Genomic DNA, 18,396 nt, shown 5'->3' on the forward strand with positions numbered 1-18,396 from the left:
TTATAAGATAACAATTAAGTTCATGTTAATCACTCCCTCCTTTGGGCTTTTTATGGATCCTTAGCAGCAAAAGGAACAAAACTGTTCTACAGTTGAAAAGATGTGGCAGGACTTCTTTCTGTATTAAAGAAACTAACTTCTGGTGAGATGGAAGAAACCCGAGGTGTAAAGCTGCAGCTTACCCTCTGGGCTTCCATGACACAGATTCAGCTTTTTCATATTGCTGATGGAATCAGATTTTTAATTCTTTTTGACTGAGAACTGAGATGGCTTGTATGTTTCCATCATCTAGGCCCAGAAGGAGCTCAGCCATGTAAGAGGTACGAGTTGAGAGATAGCAGAAATGCTTAGGGCCGGCCTTTCTCTGGTTCCTCTTGTTCCTTCCCAAATTAAGGCGCTGTCTGTTGTTACGTTTACACAAGATTCTCTGTCTCCATCGTTTGTGATTATATAAGAAATTTTCAATCATTCTGAGGTGGGATCTTATACTGTTCACATGCTCCTTGCTATGATATTGTATATGGCAAGTAAGATTTCTTGGCAAAAAATAATCTCCGTTTCAAATCCGGATCTCTTAGTGCACCTTAATCCAAACTTGCAATTTACAAAATATGATTTAGCTTAAAATATTTTCAAATTTGGATCAAATAAGGGATATAGGCTCTATTAATATGTTTTGGGGAATACTAGCACGGTTGGGTGGTGGGGTGTGTGTTTTGTTCTGTTTTTCATTTTAGAAAACTACTGGAGGGAGCCAGACAGCCTGAAAACAGCTGGAAAAGCCAACAGTCAATATCTTTCTTAAATCTTAATGATAGATTGCAAAGGCAGTATTCTGATACTTAAAATGTGGTGAAATTTTATGGGGACCAAGTTTCCATAGCGAAAGAAGGACAGATGTTGGTACTGATCCTCTTCTTTGGGGTAAAGTTAAATCTGTGTTTAGGCTTGCATTGTAACAGTAAGATTTAGCGAAAGTCTTACCCATTTTTTTGGTCTGATCTTTACTTCATGGAAAAATGTAAGCTAAGCAGTGGGGTTGAAATGCTGCGTATCAAAATTATGCCAACTGTTATGAACAGAGAGGTGCACTTAAATTGTATGCAACATTGTGATGAGCTGTGTTCCTTTTATTAGTTTAGATGAGTTGCGTTAATCCTGTTGAGGCAACCACCATCTTGGCCTGATTAATTTTAAGATTGTGAGATTTCTTTGCTGAATATGATCTGAATTTTCTGGTACTAGATGCATCTAGAAAAGCACACTTTCTTTTAGAACCTCCTTATGTTGAAACCAATAGGATTTACTGTAGATGTCTGTAGAAGCAGGATCCATCTCTAACTGATGGAAAATACTGTTAATATCTTAGGATTATATGTTGGAAGGTATCTGGTATAAGAAACATCTGGTCCTAAATCTTGGTGTTTCCTTTACTATCTTCTGTCCAACTTATCCTTCTGACGTTATAGCTAGCAGCTGATTCTTGCGTAGCTTGATAAGAAAATACCTGGGGTACAGGAATGTATTTTTTTTTCTTCTGTGGATATGAACAAAAACTGTAAGATTTTTCCGACGAGAGAGTAGACACTTAAAGCTCTTTGGTTTCCACTTCTGTAAGAATAACCCTCAACGTTTTGTAACCCTGTGTTGTAACAAAAAAAAAAAATAGAACTGACTTCTAACCCTGACAGTGTAACAACATTAGTTTTCAAGTTGTAGTTTAGAACATAATATTTTTAGCGGGGCTAAAGATCTGTGGCTTTCCCAGAAGTAATACTCCAATAATGCATGCCCAGAAGACCCCACTGCCATACCTTTCCAGCGGCTTCTTATGAAAAGGCCGCTAGGAAATGCTGCCTCAGCCTACTTACTTTTTCTTGCTCCACTTTTTCTCTCTGTTGGTTGGAAATCTTCCTGTGTGAAAGATTACAGAAACAAGGGGCATGTGCAATAGATCATATATATATACATATATATATTTTAATACTTGTGGACAAAATGATGTTACAAGTTGTTTGAAAACAACAAAATCACCAATGTCTTCCATTTTGAGATGTGTATAGTTCCATAAGCATTAGTGCTTTGTAGCAAACAGTAGTGCCATGTTAGGATCAGTGCATGAGCCTAGTAGTATTTTTACAATTTCAGAGTGACAAATTTATTAATAAACCGTGGTGATAATGTAATTAAAAATAGAAAGGATACAGTAGAAGTATCACAAATATGGTTGAAGTATGCAGTATCCTCCCTTTGACAATGATAATGCTACCTTTACAAATGGAACGGGCTTCATAGAATCATCGTTAACATTTTGTTTTCAGTGTATCTGTGTAAACTAGTGTACGTAAGCATCCAGAATTTTCATCTGTTACAGGTTATTTTTTTCTTTTTAGGTCTTTGTTGAAGGTGTTTTCTTCTATGAGCAGCATTTTCAGTTTTATTATTACCCATCATATGATATTATCAGAATTATGAATACGCTGAAGAGTTTGTGTGCATTTTGTGCACGTCTCTACTACCTTAATATTTACAAAATCTGTTAAGTTAAAAACATATATATATTTCAACTCTGATTATGTGATTATAATAGCCAATTAAACATTATTCTCATTTATTTAGTTACTGGCTGCAAAATGCTATCTGCCAATTTTACATAGAAGACTTAATCTATTCCTGCAATAATGGATAGGTTTTTCTTGTTTTTTTTCTGAAGTCCTATTGAATCTTTTAACACCTTTGGTGGATCCTGCATTTACACACATCTTAATAAGAGAGAATATAATAAGGTTAAGGGGTGTTGAAAAACAACATTGCAGCCTGTATCTGTTCAACAGGCAATATCTAGCCTATGGATCATAGATTCCCCACCTCCGTACTACTGAAAATTCAGTATCTTGTATTTTGGGTGACTTCCAGCGTTGCTTTCCAGCTCTAATCTCAATTTTAATAACTTACGTCTCTCCCTCTGCTTTTTTCAGAAGGAAAACTTAGACCAGGGGAAGTTGAAATGATTTAGCACTCAGTGGGCAGCTTGGACCGGTCAAATAAGAGACTGGTATGATTCCTGAGATACGCAGTGCTCTGTGGATGGCATCCTCTGATTTCCTAGGAAAAAAGTCTTTTATTTGGTGCCAGTGTTGCTCTTCACACATTTCTCTCTTTACAAGAACAAAATTCTCTTGTCGGTTTAGAGAGGATACTGCATCTTATTTTTCCCGAGACCTGCCTGTAAATGGCCATTAGGAGGAGGGATGGAATGGGTGGCTTGGTTTTGTAATTTTAATAGGATATATCTCTAAAGTAATTAATCAAGTAGCATGTTCTTTTGTGCAAAACCAGTAATCCTTGCAGAGTTAGTGTAGATAACAATGTCCCCCTGCGTTTCCAAGAAAATTGGGTGGTTGGGCCATTTACAGCAGAGCTCTGGGGGACCTGTGCTCATTTAAGTTCAGTTCTGAACAGAACTAGCTGTACCATTGAATAAAGTAGTTTAGTGCTTGGGAGAATCAATTGAAAAATACCTCTGAAACTGGAATGCAAAATAGCACAGTATGTAGGGGGAAGAATCCCTGATGCAAACAAAGCCATAAGATGATTTAATAAGAAAATAGAACTTTAGTAGCAATAACTGTTTTGCATGTGATAGTAAATAACTTGCATTAGCAAGGCTGTACAGTAGAGTAGGTGGGTAATAACCAAATAAGTTTGTGGCGCTCTGTGCTGCAGGGAGTTGCGTGGAAAGTCTTTTTTCCTAAGATGGGTGAATTCCTCTTAGTGTTCCTCTCATTGGAGGGAATTTGGCACTTGAATACTTAGTTAATTAACCTTATACTACTGTTGAGCTATGTCACATATCTGAAGCACTGTCAGTGAGTGCTGGGGAAGGGCGGGCAGTTCTTTCTGAAAGGATAGCTGAAGTTTCCCTATTTCTTTTTCTTTTTCATAATCTAGCACTTGCTCTGCCTCTCTGAAGGGAAACTAGACCCTTCCGAATACTGGACTGTGGAAAGAAACTGTTTCTGAAATCAGGATTTTACTGTAGGTACTTTCTTGTTTAAAAAGACCAATCTTGATATGGTGATGAGTCTTAAAAAAAAAAAAAAGAAAAAAAAAAAGAGAATATTTGTACATCCCAAAGGAGATTTTTAGGATTCTAAAAATGTTACTTTACAGCAAAGATAATTTTAGACTTGCTAAACATACTGTTTCAGACCATTGATTTCTGTTAGTGCTTGAAGTCTTGCAAAGGCAAGTGCTGTGAAACCTCTGGTAACAGAGGGGGATATTGATCTACAGCTGTAGCCTCTGCACCCAGCAAAGCATTTGCTGCCAAAGGGTTACATAAAAGAGCCACAGGAGTTCTAAAGCATCCATAGCTGACACCGATTTCAGTGCAGATACAGACGTCTGTGGAGACTATATGGCCCACAGATTGTACTGTATTCTGAACAGAATTATTACATCAGAAGCTTAGATCTGTCTGGCTAGATTTTTTCTAGAAAGCTGAACTAATTTGGAATGCAAATTCCAGCTGAAGGGAGGTTTTGAATGTTCTGAAGTGACATAGCTGAAGCCTTTTGGCTCTTCATAAGTTGGTAGCGGGATTGTTAAGGGCTGTGAGTGTTTTTAGGGTATAAAGTAACAAAGATAAGCATGAACATGTCTAAATTGGTTCATATGTAATGTGTATGAAAAGGTAACTGATCTGGGAAGTTACAATCAGCTTAAATTCCAGCTATTGAATTATTGATAAATTGGAAGCTTTGTGATCCAACTACATTATATAAACTACAAATTTCTCGTTGTCTGTGATTGGCAAATACATTTACACTATAATGAGTTAATAATGATAACATGTTTAGAATGACTTAAACATGTCACGTTTAGAATTCAGAAGAATGAACTTTGTGGTGGAACAGAAATTTTCAAGGTTTCATTAATTTAGAGAAGGGGAGGAAATCAAGACTGTTGCAGCTAGGCAAGCTATCTGCATATTCTTCTCAGTTCAGACTTCAGTATATACTATCCTGGAAATCAGTCTTCACAGCTGCAAAGGAAATTCCATTGCCTTTCAGCTGTTGTATTATGGCATGATTTTTGCTCCAAACTCCTTGGTTTCGCTGCTTCTAAAACTAAATAGCAGTGTTGTATGCTACAGCGCTCCGTGTGGGATATCAAAAGTGTAGTGACCACCACTGACATCAGTACTGAGACGACCCAGTTAGCAGTAGTAATCCCAGAAGCTACATGTAAATATTGTTCCTTCTGCGGTGGTGCTGCTGCAGTAGATCTAGCCAGTACTTGTGCTGGGAGCTGCAACTTGATGAATTGCAACTTCTGCACCTGAGCATAACTGTCATATCTAGGACAAAAATAAAAGGCTTGCAAAGACTACTTGATAGTGAGTGAGAACAAACTGTAGTGTGCTTTAGGACACTGACACATTATACAAGGGTTACGTTAACAAGAGCTGGCAATATGTTTTTGAGCAGAAAATGAAAAAGCATGGTAAAGAATGTTTTTTTTTTTTTATGGATAACCAATTTTAGAAATAACTGCTTCTCTAGTAGAGTCTGGTCTTCCTTCAAAGCTTAATCCAGCTTGCTGTTCGGGTACAGAGCTGCATAATGGCAGTTCAAGTTAGATTCCATTGCTCTTCTTTTACTGAACAATCCAGCGTATTGCCCCTGTAGCACTTTGATTGGCACACAAAAGCCAGCAGTCAAACCAGGGTGTCTCGTTTAACAGTGCAGAACACTGCCATAATTTCTGTTCCCTTTCATTCTGCTCTGCACTTTCTCCTGAGTTTTGTGAAAGTGTAGGTGTACTTGACATAAGCAAGGAGTATGTTTCTGTCTCTGAGCCTACGTACCAGGTTATAATGTAGACAGATTTCCCAAGGCTTTACAGCATCTATGGTTAAAGATAAAAGGTAACTTACTGTTTAATGTGTCCCACGTAAGTCTTGTCTGCTTTTCTTCTCTTCCCCTCCAAATGAGCACGTTTGCAGGTCAAATGAAAGGTGTCTGTTTTGTGATGCCTTAGGCATGAAGAACAGCATGGAGAAACTGAAGGAAAACGGCACAGGCCCACAAACCAAATCTTAGAGCTAGTATTCTAATTATGCATGATTCACAATGTCTAGTGTAATGTAGTTATTACCAGTAAATTGAGATATGCATTTATACATAATGAAGCAATAGGAAATTATATACCGATAGCTTGAACTTCCTGCTTTGATTCTCAAATTTTGGGATTGTTTTGTTTTTATTTTTAGAGAATGTGCTGCCTCTGTAGAGAAAGGGGCAGAATGTATAGATAGGGTCAGAAGCATGGCACCAAAACTGTAAATCAGGAACCAGGATCAGCAGAACTCGCCTTCATAACCTCTTGTCTGGTTCGTATTAGTGCCCTGAGCATGTAAAAAGCAGGGCATGAACTAAGCATGTTTAGGGGCGAGATGAGGTTTCTCACCTGCTGCAGCTGTAGCAAAGAAAAGGGTGCAGAGTTTCTTACATGGTGCAGGGAGGAGGAACCGGTGGGAAAAAAAAAGAAAAAAAACAGTAACAGAAAAAACAGACTCAACATGAGTGTAGTATTTACCAGACAGTAGGTAATAAGCTTGTCTGTGGTGAGAGAAATTATTTGGAGAAGACTGAAATTAATAAGCACAGTACATATATTTCAGGTGTTGAATAGCTTTTTAATAGACAGTATTTTCAGGTAACTCTCTAGCCACATAGGCAGCTGTACTGAAGCATACTGGTACCAGCCAGCAATAATGGCATCTGCAGGAACGAACCTGAAAATACTGGTAATCTTGTATATTTTTTAAGTTCTTTGAAAAGAAGATTTTTAAAAACAGAAAATGAGATTTGATCACTGAAGGTCTTTATCTTCTGCAACACGGGTTGCAATATAATCTTTTTTTCTTTATTTCACTTATTAAATAAAAGGGAACTTGGGTGCCATCTTTCTGTACATTTTTATTCTGCTTTCTGTAATATCTCCCAGGTCTTTCGGTGAATAATGCAGTGAATTTCTGCTGGCGGTTTGAAAATAACATAGGATGTGGCATAGTCGATGTCACCAATGCTTTTCCTATTTTCAAGTAGAATACTAGTGTGTTACTGCAGAATTCCATACTTCTAGCTTAGCTTGATTTTGCAGGTGGGCTTAACTTGTGCAGAAAATTTCTCCATGTACAGAGGCTCGGTCCTCTTTCTTTAGCAGAAAGAGGTAGTGTCTTGGAGGAAGGAATTGTGTCAAGTTAACTCCTGTTCATACTTTGTAGCCAACCATCCATAAAGCACCGTGATTTGGGCTTAGAATGGGGCCATGTTTTTCTCATGAATGCTTTCTAGATATACAAGAATTGCCAAATAAATATAGGAATATTATAAGAGAAGACTTAACTATTTTACAGTACTGAAGCTAGATTAAATGAAATCCTTTGAGCCAACTTCTTCAAGAAAAAAATGGAATTGGTAAAACAAGTTTAGCCCAGCAGTTAACTGTGGCCACCTAATGCTGAGTTGGATATTTTTTTAGAACATTTCACATGGTTTTAAACTCTGTAATGTATGTTTTCCTTTGTGTGATGAGTAAGCACTTGGATCCATTGTTCACACTTATCCTCTCCAATATAAAACCTGGGGAGTAAGCTACTTTAGGACTTCAGTGAAGATATCTTCCTTTGGAGAAATATGATCTAACAGCGAAGGAGAGGTAGTAATTATAGATTGTTAAAAATAGCTTAGTACTTACAAACCGGGTTACAGAAGACTTCTTATACTGAACTTCTGATGGCATTACTCACGTGGGTTAGCGGAGAAAATTACCGGTATCACTACGATCTATGTATTCGCATTGCACGTGTTTTACATGGTAACAGTAAAAGAATGTTTCCCTGCAAATTCTGATGTTTTTTCCAAAAGGCAGCTTGCTTTTATATCTATGCATCTTTGAGGATTTCAAGATAAGATTTTATTCTTTTGATGCTGTAAAGAGGAACTGTTTAAAAATGAACTCGGAAACTCTGCACCTGTATACAAATTTTTTTAGCAATAAAGCAGCACAGGCTGAGAATGCACTAAGACTTGGTGTGTCATTTGTTCAAAAGACAGATTAACCAAGTTGCAGTACGCTGCACCTTCAATGAAGTGCTTCTTCCACTTCTGAAATGTCGCTGTATCTTTGTCAGTGCTTAACAGTTTGAAATAAACTCCCATAAGCTGCATAGCTGCCTTGGATCCAGCTGTTTCAGCAGATTTTAGACACGAGAGGCTCCCTCTGACTTCCTGGAACGCAACTGAAGAAAAATTGTCACACTACTTCAACTTAATATAAGATGGGCAACTTATCAAATAAAAGCTTCAGAGGTTGTTTTAGACAGTAGCAGAGAGCTTCTGATGCTTGTAAAGTAGCTTGCCTAGAAGGACTAATTCTCTGGAAACTCTTCCGCGTGCATGTGGAATGTTTATTTTGGCGACTCAAACCTCTCAAAAATTCCTTCAGCATCAACGTTTCACAACCTCTAGGGAGGCACAACTCTCCTTGCAGTTGCTGCTGGAAACAATTTTGGGAAGTTCTAGAACACAGCAGCAAGACACCACTTCCTGAGGACTGTGCTGAAGAAGCCATGGCTCCCAACACCACTATGAGCTGAGCTTTCCAAAACCTCTTACAGATTCCTAACCTGTATATTAGCTTACAAAACACTAATTGTGTGATTGTTGCTTCAGTAATCCGCTTCACCACCTTAATTTGTTTCATTTTCCGCTTGCTTTTCTCTTTAGGTTCCAGAGAAGATAACAGTTGGTTAGCTCATTTAAGAATAAAAATAGCTGTGGCCTGACCATGAGACTTGCTTTTGAAGCAGGTATTTTTTTTTATAAACAGAGAATCCATCCATCCTGAGCCAGACTGGCCCTGGCTACACATCTCTCAAGATGTTTAGCTAGAGGAGATTCAGTTCCACACTAGAAAATTGAATATTCGCTCATTAATTGTAGATTCCAGCAGAATTTGAGCCTGGGACAGGGTAAAATTGAGAGCTGAATCTTTCTGGGAGAAAAGTTCAAACATCACTCAAGCTGAAGCCTTAAGTTGCTATCTCAGTAAATGTTTGTTGCCAACTACTGACAGTACAGTTGCATTTAATTTGTTTAAATTAAGGTAGTTTGCTTCTCAAAACAGATTTTACTTAGAAAACTGTACTGCTGTGAGTGCCAGCAAGTCTATCAGGCAGCAGTCAGTGCCAGGAAAAAACATCATTTGGCAAACGGACAAGAAGGACCACACAATGACTCAGTAGAGCCTGAGGTCTTCCCAGTTCAAAAGATTAGCCAAATACAGTTTAAAATTGAGCCTACAACTCACATGATAGCTATTATACAGACCTTGTGTAGTATTTGTGAATTTCATCATTTTTATTAAAAAAATCTCTACAACTGTAAAGATAATATATAAAAATGTAACTAACAGCTGCTTTTTTCTCTTAGGGGCGGATGCTTAGCTAAATGAAGCAAGACAACTTAATACTATTTATACACAGTACAAATGTAAAGCATATGACAAGAAAAAAAACCAACGCAAAAACCAGAATAAAAGGGCAAAAGTGAGTAGTCCCATTATCACTCCTTTCTTAGACAGATGCAACAACAAATAACTGTCACCTGAAGTAACACAAAGGTGAAGTTACATAATGGAAAACACCTGAGATGGGGAGGGTGTTTGCACAAGGTGTGTTTAGTGACAAAACCTCAGTTGAAGGCAAGCAGTCCCTTAAATGTAATTTAAGTAATGAAGTCTTGCAAAAAATTACTTGTTCTTAATAATGAAGTAGTCAGATATAACTCCAAACTTTACATGAGTGTAAAGTGACAGCTGTTGAGAACAACAGCTCTCCAGCTAAAGGTTCAGGCTTGAGCACACATTGAAAAAACATTTATCATTATAGGCAGTGAAGCAGATCTTAAGAGTGAGTAACACTTCCTTCAGGTGTTTTGATAGCCCAAATTTAGTTGTCATTGAAAAGTACTGCATTTCTGCACTTAAACAAGTTGTAAAACTTGGATAATAACCATTTAGATAACGTGTAGTTGTGGAATTTAACAGAGATCTGCTTCCTTCCCAGTGGAACAGCTCTTAATAAGGCTATGCTATTGCTTAATCAGAACAGACTGAGACAATCCAGAAGTCTTAATCAAAAAAGGCTCAAATTTATTGAAGGCAGCTGCTCACAGACTAAACTTCATGGAGCAGACAGAACTTGGATCCACGCAGCCATGTGACTGTGTTTCCAGATGACTCTGGCAGAAGCAAGCATTGTACCTCAATTTGAAATCCATAACCTTATGTTCCAATTAGCTTTACACCATATAGATTCACCAAGCACAACTGTGCAGCTTCTGGGAGATGCTAACTTGCTCGTCTTGCAGGCCGCGCGTACAAGCAAATTCTTTAAATGAATTCATCAGGAGGCTATTTAGAAGCCTCACATACCAGATGTAGCTAATGAACCACTTGAAAAACAGCTAGCTGCCATGAATATTCTATCTGCATGAAAAGATAGAACAAAAACTTCATAACTCCTTAAGAATCTCTAAATTACAACGCTTCCTCTCAATTATCGTTATGATACCATGTTTTGTATGGGTCTAGAGGCCCGATTTGATTGTTGCAAAAACTGTTCTACCCCCTGAAGTCACCATGGAGAATCACAGCCAAAGTAATACAGTCTTAGAGAATTATACGCTGCATGAGTAAGCTGTTCATTTTAATGTGCGCATCTTCAGTAGGTTAGATTTTCAGGTGTTCTCCTTAGATTGAAGAGATGCACTGAAGTGTCAGTTCTTTCTACGTGCAGATAGTGACAGATCAGCCACCTAGTGCCTTATTTCATCAAAATGGCAAAAGTCAGCAGAGCTGCAGCAACAACTCCAGTATTTCTTTAAAATGTCATGTTATTTCTTGGTATTCACCATTGTGGCGTTAGGGCAATTGCATGTGATGCAGAGCTCTGTTTTCTGCCACATTATTCTGTTTCAATTGCTCCATCTTCTTCATCAGCAATTCTACGCGCATGTGGGCCATCACAAGGTTTTCTTTCAGCTAGGAAAAAAAAAAAAAGAGAGAGATGGGAGTAGTAAAACTAGAGAAAAATGTTCTTTAAACGATATGCATTCCACTTTCAGTGGCTAAAGAGCAGATGGTTTTCAAAGTGGAAAATGATGCTGGACTTTGTTTTATGTCTAGAAAAGCCAAAACTAACTAGGACTCAAATGAGAAGCCTGTGCTAGAAAGAAATGAATGTGGGTCAGCATAACCAGTGTCAGAGATACATGGAAACAGAGTTGCTGAAGCTTCGCTGATCTAGTCAATCTTTTCTAGTTAACTGGTTACATGGTTTTACATAGCAAGTGACCTAGTTTCACAAGATCTGGAGGCTGTTTCATCATCAATGTAGGACAACCCCTCAAAAATGCCATTTCTAGAGTTTGGGGTTTAAGTTAACACATGTAAAGCACTGTAGGCAAGACTATATTTCTGCTTACGCTACATCTTGAAAAGCAAAGACAAGTCTAGCACTTGCTCTGCTCAACACATAACTTTTCCAAAATCCCAAAATGTGTGCAATGAAGCTGATATTTTTACCTCAGAATAATCTATCTCAGCTTCAGGAGAACTTTTGCCTGGATGATATTTTTACATTTTAGTGTCACTTCCCATATAGAAATACTGGAATCATTGGTTACTTTCAATGTAACCAATTTGTGTATATATTTTTTTATTCTTCAACAGTGACTTTTCAATTCTAGGAACAACACAGGTAGCAGTATTTAGGAAAAGTTTTATTTTAAAAGGATTCTTTTTGTTTGTTTTGTTTTCAGTGTGTAGAGAAGTACCCTTCCCTCCTGACAACATTTAGGTAGCACGAAAACATATGCATTCATTAAAAAAACCAAACCAAACACCACATTTTTGTCAGAAAATTAGCTAGAACCTGATATGTTTTGCAGATATAGTAATATTATCAATATTTTTGGCTAATTAAAAAATACTTAATATCAAAAAATATTAGTATGTCTTGCTATTTTCATATAAAGTCACGCGGAGACCTTACTTTCTCCATTTGATCCTTTAGGGTCACAGCAGGAAATTTCACCTTAGAAGCTTCTATTATCATTTTGCTTTTTAAGAGATAACTGGAAAACAAATGGGGAAAGGGAAAAACAAGAAAAACAGTTGAAAACAAGTAGTTGCATTCATTTAGACAAACTATTTAAGCTGATTTTAAAGTAGATAAAACTCTTCCCTAAAGTGCTCCATAGGTAATGAAAATATTTAAAACCATAACACATTTACTCCCAAATCATAAAATCCCCTCCGTATCAGCTAGTGAGACACTGGAATGGGTTGCCCAGAGCTGAGGTGGGCGCCCCATCCCCGGAGACATCCAAGGTCAGGCTGGACCAGGCTCTGAGCAACCTGGTCTGGCTGTAGGTGTCCCTGTTCATTGCAGGGGAGTTGGACTAGATGATGAGATGGCCTGTAAAGGCCCCTTCCAACTTGAACGGTTCTGTGATTCTATAATCAGGTCCATCTGTCACAGACCTATTTTGATATCTTGCATTAGTTAAGTGGATCTGGAACCAAAGGAGGCTTCAGCACCGCAAGCAGCTAAATTTAAACTTTGATGTCAGATGAGGAGACTCAAAAAATATAAGGTAGATCAAATGGAGTCGTGCCAATACAAAGTGTGAACAGAATATTAAAATCCCACAATGACTCTCTCAGTCAAAAATAAAGCAGCTTTTGTTAGGTGTATGTTAGCTGTATTCGTGCTGGAAGAATTTGCAAATTGCTATGAAAGCCTTGACCATTAAAACACAGGGCAGGGCACCCACCAGAAGATGCTGCTCTTGAAGAAACAGAAGAAGCCTCGGAGACGGGCCAGGTCTCTGAAGGCAGAATAAAGAACAAAGCCCACAGCTGTGCCACACGACCGACAAGACAGCGCATTGTAAGCACTAAAAGGACAAACAGAACAATTATATTATTAAATAAAAGCTTCCAAAACCATGGATACTGCTCCTCGTTTGTCAGAGGACACTGGATCGTTGCTTCTATCAGGACAGTAAAACACAGCGCGTTAACGCTTTGTCCTTACAGAAACAATACAGATTGTGAATGTACACAGTTGGGCACGTTGTCTAGGAAAACCTCTATAATAATCGAAGTTGAAGGGAGAGGTTAAATCCACAGCGCGTCACCGCAAAACGCTTTAGGCGGTGAAACTCCAACGTGACTCAAGGGTGCTGCCGCTACGCACCATCCCATCAGTGCTCCCTCCAGGCCGACCATCAGCGCCTCCTCGCACAGCACGTCGCTGGTGACTCCTGAGGAGAGAGAAGAAACGCGTGGAGAAGCAGCGCGCGGAACCAGCCCCGGCCCGGCCCCCAGCACTCACTGAGGCAGACGAGGAGGCCGAGGCGCTGCTCCTCCAGCGCGCACAGGTGCAGCGAGTCGCCAAGCACCGCCCAGCACCCGCGGCACTGGAACACGGCGCAGTCCTCCGACCGCAGCTCGTGGCACCGCGGCACCTCCGCGGCCGACGTCGGAGGAGGAGCCGGCGGAGGATCGGGGGAGAGCGGCTGCTCTACCACGATTGTGCCGCAGACCTGCGGCTCCTCAAAGAATCGCCGCAGCTGCCGCCGCACCGCCATCTCCCCCCGCCCGGTGACGGAGAGCACCGCCCGTCTTCCCAGCCTCGCCACGGAAACGCTCCTATTGGGCAGTAGAGACGTCAATCCTCGCCGCACGAGGCCATTGGGAAGCGGGCTGCCAATCAAACAGGAGAGGGCGGGGATTTCCCGAGCCGCCGGCGCCAATCGCGCTTGAAAAACAGGGCGCTGCTGGACACACCAGCCATTGGGCGGCTTCTGTGATTTCGAGCCCGCCTCCCTCGCCCGGTCAGGCCAATGGCTGGCCGCGGCGGGCAAGTTCGAACGGTGGGGGCGGGGACGGGGACAAGGCGCTGCGTGTCGGTTAAGCGCAAGATTTGAAGCGCGCGGCGGTTGGCAGCGGTGTAGCTATGGCGCTCCCCGCGCAGCTTCAGTCGTTGGACGCGCTGAAGTACGTTGAGCTGCAGCAGGTCGCCAAGGCGGCCGGCCTGAGGGCCAACCTCCGGGTGAGTGGTGGTGGTGGCCGGGGGGGAGCGGTGAGGGGGCGCGGTCCTGTCGCCCCCGTGGCGCTGTTGCGACCGCCGCGCTGAGGGCACCGCGTCCCCTCCGCCGCTGAGGGCGGCGGGAGCGGGCGGCGTGTCCGGCAGCGGCCCCGGCCGTCGTAGCCTCAGCGCCGGGGCTCGGGCCGCCTGGCGCTCCTCGGTCGGCATGAGCCTGCTCTACCGCCTGAGAGCCGTTCCGAGCCCGAAATATCCCTGGGGCTGCGCTGTTGTTGCCGCTCTCCTCAACTTTCTGCGGAGGGAGGTGCCTCCCTGTTGCCGCTGTCAGCCGGGCTGCCCGCGGGGCTACTGCCCCAGCCCGACGCTGCTCGGGAGGCAGCGGGCTCCGTGCTACCTCGCTACCGTGCCCGAACTTCTCGTGAGCCCTGCGGCGGTCACGCAGTGCGACGCGATGGCCTTCCAATAGGACGTCCTTTCCAAGAGAGCCGTTCTGCTTCTGTTTCTGCTGAGTGTACGCAAGGGATGAGGAGGACGCTTCGTACGTGGTGTGAGCGGCACAGGAGAAGCCGCTGTGGGAACTTGATACGATTTTAGTTCGTGTTCAGCTGAGTAGTGCTGCTGGAACAGCCTCGTTCAGCCCCCAACTGCTAAATCTCCCGCAAACAGCTGGGCTCTTTGGGCGGTCTCCTGTTGGATGAATCAATGCAATATTTAGTTCATCCGTTGTTTTGATTTCTCTTCAGGCAGATAAACTGTTGAAAGCACTGAAGCAACACTTTCAAGGAAGAATGCAAGAAAATGAAGATACGGTAATAGATGATTAAGCAGCCATCCTTTTTCAGAAAGAAAGCTTTAACTTTGTAAATAATAGGGCACAGTATGTAACAAATATTGTTTTTAGCATAATGTCTATTGTAATAAAAGTACTCTTTTTTAATAGTGCTTTTAGTTTAATGTGCTCATGTATTGATGCATGAACATATGAAATGCCTTCTTATATGACTAAAAGCATTAATTCTGTGTTAAATGTATCCTTCAGTATCAATACAAAACTATTCCCCGTAACCACTAACACTTAAATTTCATAATTCTATATTCTGTACTAACTAATACCAAAGCATTTTACATCTGCTATTCACTTACATTGACGTTATAAGAAAAACAAAAGAGTAGGCTGTGGGGAGACCTCATTGTGGCCTTTTGATATTTAAAAGGAGTTTATAAGCAGTAGGGAAATCAACTTTTTTCATAGGTAGATAGTGATAGGGCAATGGGGAATGGTTGTAAATGAAAGGAAGGGAGATTTAGATTAGACGTCAGGGGAAGTTTTTTTACTGAGAGAGTGGTGAAGTGCTGGAACAGGCTGCCCAAAGAGGTTGAAAACCTCCTTACCCTGGAGGTTTTCAAGGCCAGGCTGGATGGGGTCCTAGGTAACCTGGTCTAGTACTTGATCTAGCAGCTGGCAACCCTGCCTGTAGCAGGAGGGTTGGAAGGGATCTTTGAGATCCCTTCCAATGCAAACCATTCTATGATTCAATACAATTGACGTTTCTTTTATTCATTTCTATTAATTGTTTTCCTTACAGTTTTCTGTGAGCCAAAATATCACGTATAACAATTTCTCATATTTTTAATAAAGTAAATTTGTATCTACTTTTTCTAAAACTGCTCATTTTAAAAGCTGCTTTCATAATCTGCTCCTCTACAGGCATGAAGAAGTTGTGTAATCTTCTGTGGCTTGTATGTGTATATTTCTGTAGGATAACTTTCACAGATTTTGGAGGACAGCAGCTTCATTCAAGTCAGGTCTCAAATACTAAGTTGTTGTTTGCTTTTTAAATAGTTGCTTACCGAATATAAGTACTACCATTATTTTATTATGTAGCTTTTCTATGGGAATGTAGGTAAGGTGCTTCAGGAAATCTAGGTATTGCCAAGTTAATTTCTGTATTACTTATGTGTACTCTTGCTTTTGTCTATGTGAAGAGCCTTTTCCAATAACAATGTTGAAGCTGTCCCTTTAGAGTATCTATCTATCTGCTGTATGTACATTCCATGTTATGGTACTTTTCTGATGCAGAATTCTGAAAGAAGTGCATCTGCTTCAATGGACTCTGAACTGAGCTGCCAACAGGAATTTATGCCTAATCCAGCACGTTTTGTCACAAAAAGAAGTAAAGAAAAGAAAGCAACCAGGAAAAAGAAGAGCTCTGATGTGGAGATTAATGACTGTGAAGAAAACACAGGGCCCTCTGCTGAAATGGAGGTAAAGTGTATTGCTAGCTTTTGTGTGTCTGTGTCTTGCAATGAAACTGGAGATGAAAAAGGCTTGATTAATTCTGCTACCACGTTAGCAGGTAACGTTTTGATTTTTGTATGCAGTAGTACAGAGGACATCTACTTGTACTTTATACCACAGATCTTGTCTAATTGGACTGTGTGCTACTGCACAATGAACAGAAATGATTTATGTAATTAGTCTAAGAAAAGAAATTAAATCCTTCTGAGGAAATACATGGTTAAAAACTCTGGCTGTAGGACTGATTTCACTAGTTCATCATAGTATACATCTGAATATTAGGCAGCTTCAGGATTTGGATGGGTGAGTGGGTGAAGTTAGAATTGTGCAGAAAACTTAATGGTACGGAGTTAGAGGGAAATGGTGAGATGAGAGGTGTTAGTCTTTTTTGCAGCATGTGTAAATGAAAGCCAGCAGTAACTAAAGCTGTGATAGTCAAAAGCAACATGCAATTGAAGTAATTTTTTATTGAAAATAGTTTTGTTAATAGTAGCAACATTATGCTAAAATGTTTGAACTGCAGGTGAAAGCCTTAATATAGATAATTATAAATATTTCCTAGGTTAGATTGCATTTTGGAAAGTCTCTTGTTCAATCTCCCCCTGAAAGCAGGGTCAGCTATGAGGTTAGATCATAATGCTTGGAGCTTTATGTAAGCTGACTTTTGTAAAACTCTTCAGTGTGGTTGCTATACCACCTCTCTGGACAACCCATTTCACTGACCAGCTGCTCTCAGAACAAGATCCTTTTCTTATATCCAGTTGGAACAGAGTTTAATGAAGTTTGCTTAACTGTAGGGGCGTTCTGAAACCAAAGAAAATGAAGTGCCTCGAGGTGAATGTGAAAAGCGAAAGATGTTATTCCAAAATGTGGAACAAGTAACTAAAAAAAGAGTTAATGAGAATCCAAGCATGGCTTCTGCTGAGAAGAAGCAATCAAAGAGAACTTCTAATAAAAGCACTAGAGCAGAATGTAAGTAAGAACTTCCATAAAAGTAAGTTTAATCATTTGTAGTACTTCAAATTTACTTCTTGGGTTACTTTTTGTCTGTGAAAGTTTTGTGACAGGTTTAGCATCTGTACCTTTTTCAAAATGCCAGAAAGGGATCTGCTGTGTGAGCGTGTGTGTGTGTTTGGTATTGAACTGTAAAACAATGCCACAAATCTGGCAGTGTAGTAGTTCCACTGGCTTTGATGTCAGAAACCTGGACCCAATGTTTTCAGTGTAGGGGTTCTTGGTGGTCCGAGTGTATTTGATTCTCACACTTTGTTTAGGTAAGAGCCTTCTGGAATACCCCTGAGAGGCCTTCCTTTTTAAAGGAGCCAAATGGCAAAAAAGGGAAAACTGCCTCATTATTAATTCTTCTTTTTCTTTGGATGCATGGGTTTTGTCATTGCCTTCTCAGGAGTAAAACTAGTACAAAAAGACATGCTGACAAAACCCTTATTAATTTGTTTACACTGCCTAACAATACCTGTGTCTTACGGTGGATCACTTTTATATCTGATAGCTTTCTTTCACCTTAGAATGTGATGCTGCTGAAAATATGGGCTCCCCTCCTCTCCACTCACTTGTGCATGCAGTTGACCTAGATAGGAAATAAGTTTGTCTTCCCTGTCTTGTTTGATAGACTCACAACGAACTATTGGACGCATCCCATTATTTGCCTCCTGTTAGGTGAAGTGTAACAGTCCTTGTGATGTACCATGGATGTCTTTGCTGTTTGATAGGACTTAAAGGACGTTCTTATCAGAGGCCATATGTAACTTTGAAGCTAATTTAAGAAAATAAAAGTTTTCTATGAAGCTTCTTTTAAAAGCAAATGAAACAAAATATGTAGAAGATGCTTTGGCTGAGGCAGTACTAAAATTAATTTTGCACTGACACTTCAAACAGTGCTCATCTCTTC

General features: G+C 40.4%; 2 protein-coding genes across 6 annotated transcripts in view; one reads left to right on the forward strand and one right to left on the reverse strand.

Annotated features, from left to right (window-relative positions):
• Positions 10,202–13,855, reverse strand: OIP5 (Opa interacting protein 5). Of its 2 annotated transcripts, XM_021403693.1 has the most exons (5): positions 13,475–13,855; positions 13,337–13,403; positions 12,912–13,034; positions 12,128–12,209; positions 10,202–11,115 (listed from the first exon to the last, which is right to left on the reverse strand). In XM_021403693.1, exons 1-5 carry the CDS (start codon positions 13,728–13,730, stop codon positions 10,996–10,998), a joined length of 648 nt encoding a protein of 215 aa, XP_021259368.1. In that variant the 5' UTR covers positions 13,731–13,855; the 3' UTR covers positions 10,202–10,995. The 2 variants fall into 2 exon arrangements, with proteins under 2 accessions (XP_021259368.1, XP_021259369.1); XM_021403694.1 differs by lacking the exon at positions 12,912–13,034.
• The window catches only part of NUSAP1 (nucleolar and spindle associated protein 1), a 14,329-nt gene continuing 9,926 nt past the window's right edge, over positions 13,994–18,396 (forward strand). For all 4 annotated transcript variants that reach the window (XM_021403675.1, XM_021403676.1, XM_021403677.1 and 1 more), the window contains exons 1-4: positions 13,994–14,194; positions 14,932–14,997; positions 16,269–16,454; positions 17,285–17,459. In XM_021403675.1, the coding sequence (XP_021259350.1) occupies positions 14,099–14,194; positions 14,932–14,997; positions 16,269–16,454; positions 17,285–17,459 (523 nt within the window). In that variant the 5' untranslated portion in view covers positions 13,994–14,098. The remainder of the gene's footprint in view (positions 14,195–14,931; positions 14,998–16,268; positions 16,455–17,284; positions 17,460–18,396) is intronic.

This window comes from Numida meleagris, chromosome 6, assembly GCF_002078875.1.
Source record: "Numida meleagris isolate 19003 breed g44 Domestic line chromosome 6, NumMel1.0, whole genome shotgun sequence".
Classification (NCBI taxonomy): domain Eukaryota; kingdom Metazoa; phylum Chordata; class Aves; order Galliformes; family Numididae; genus Numida; species Numida meleagris.

What these genes read in the sequence shown, in the direction of transcription:
- OIP5 (XM_021403693.1), bottom strand. Translation starts at nt 13,730, where the DNA reads ATGGCGGTGCGGCGGCAGCTGCGGCGATTCTTTGAGGAGCCGCAGGTC. An exon ending in CGGCCTCCTCGTCTGCCTCA is followed by an intron (nt 13,404 to 13,474) that starts GTGAGTGCTGGG and finishes CTCTCTCCTCAG; the next exon opens with GAGTCACCAGCGACGTGCTG. An exon ending in TAAAGGATCAAATGGAGAAA is followed by an intron (nt 11,116 to 12,127) that starts GTAAGGTCTCCG and finishes TTTTTTTCCTAG; the next exon opens with CTGAAAGAAAACCTTGTGAT.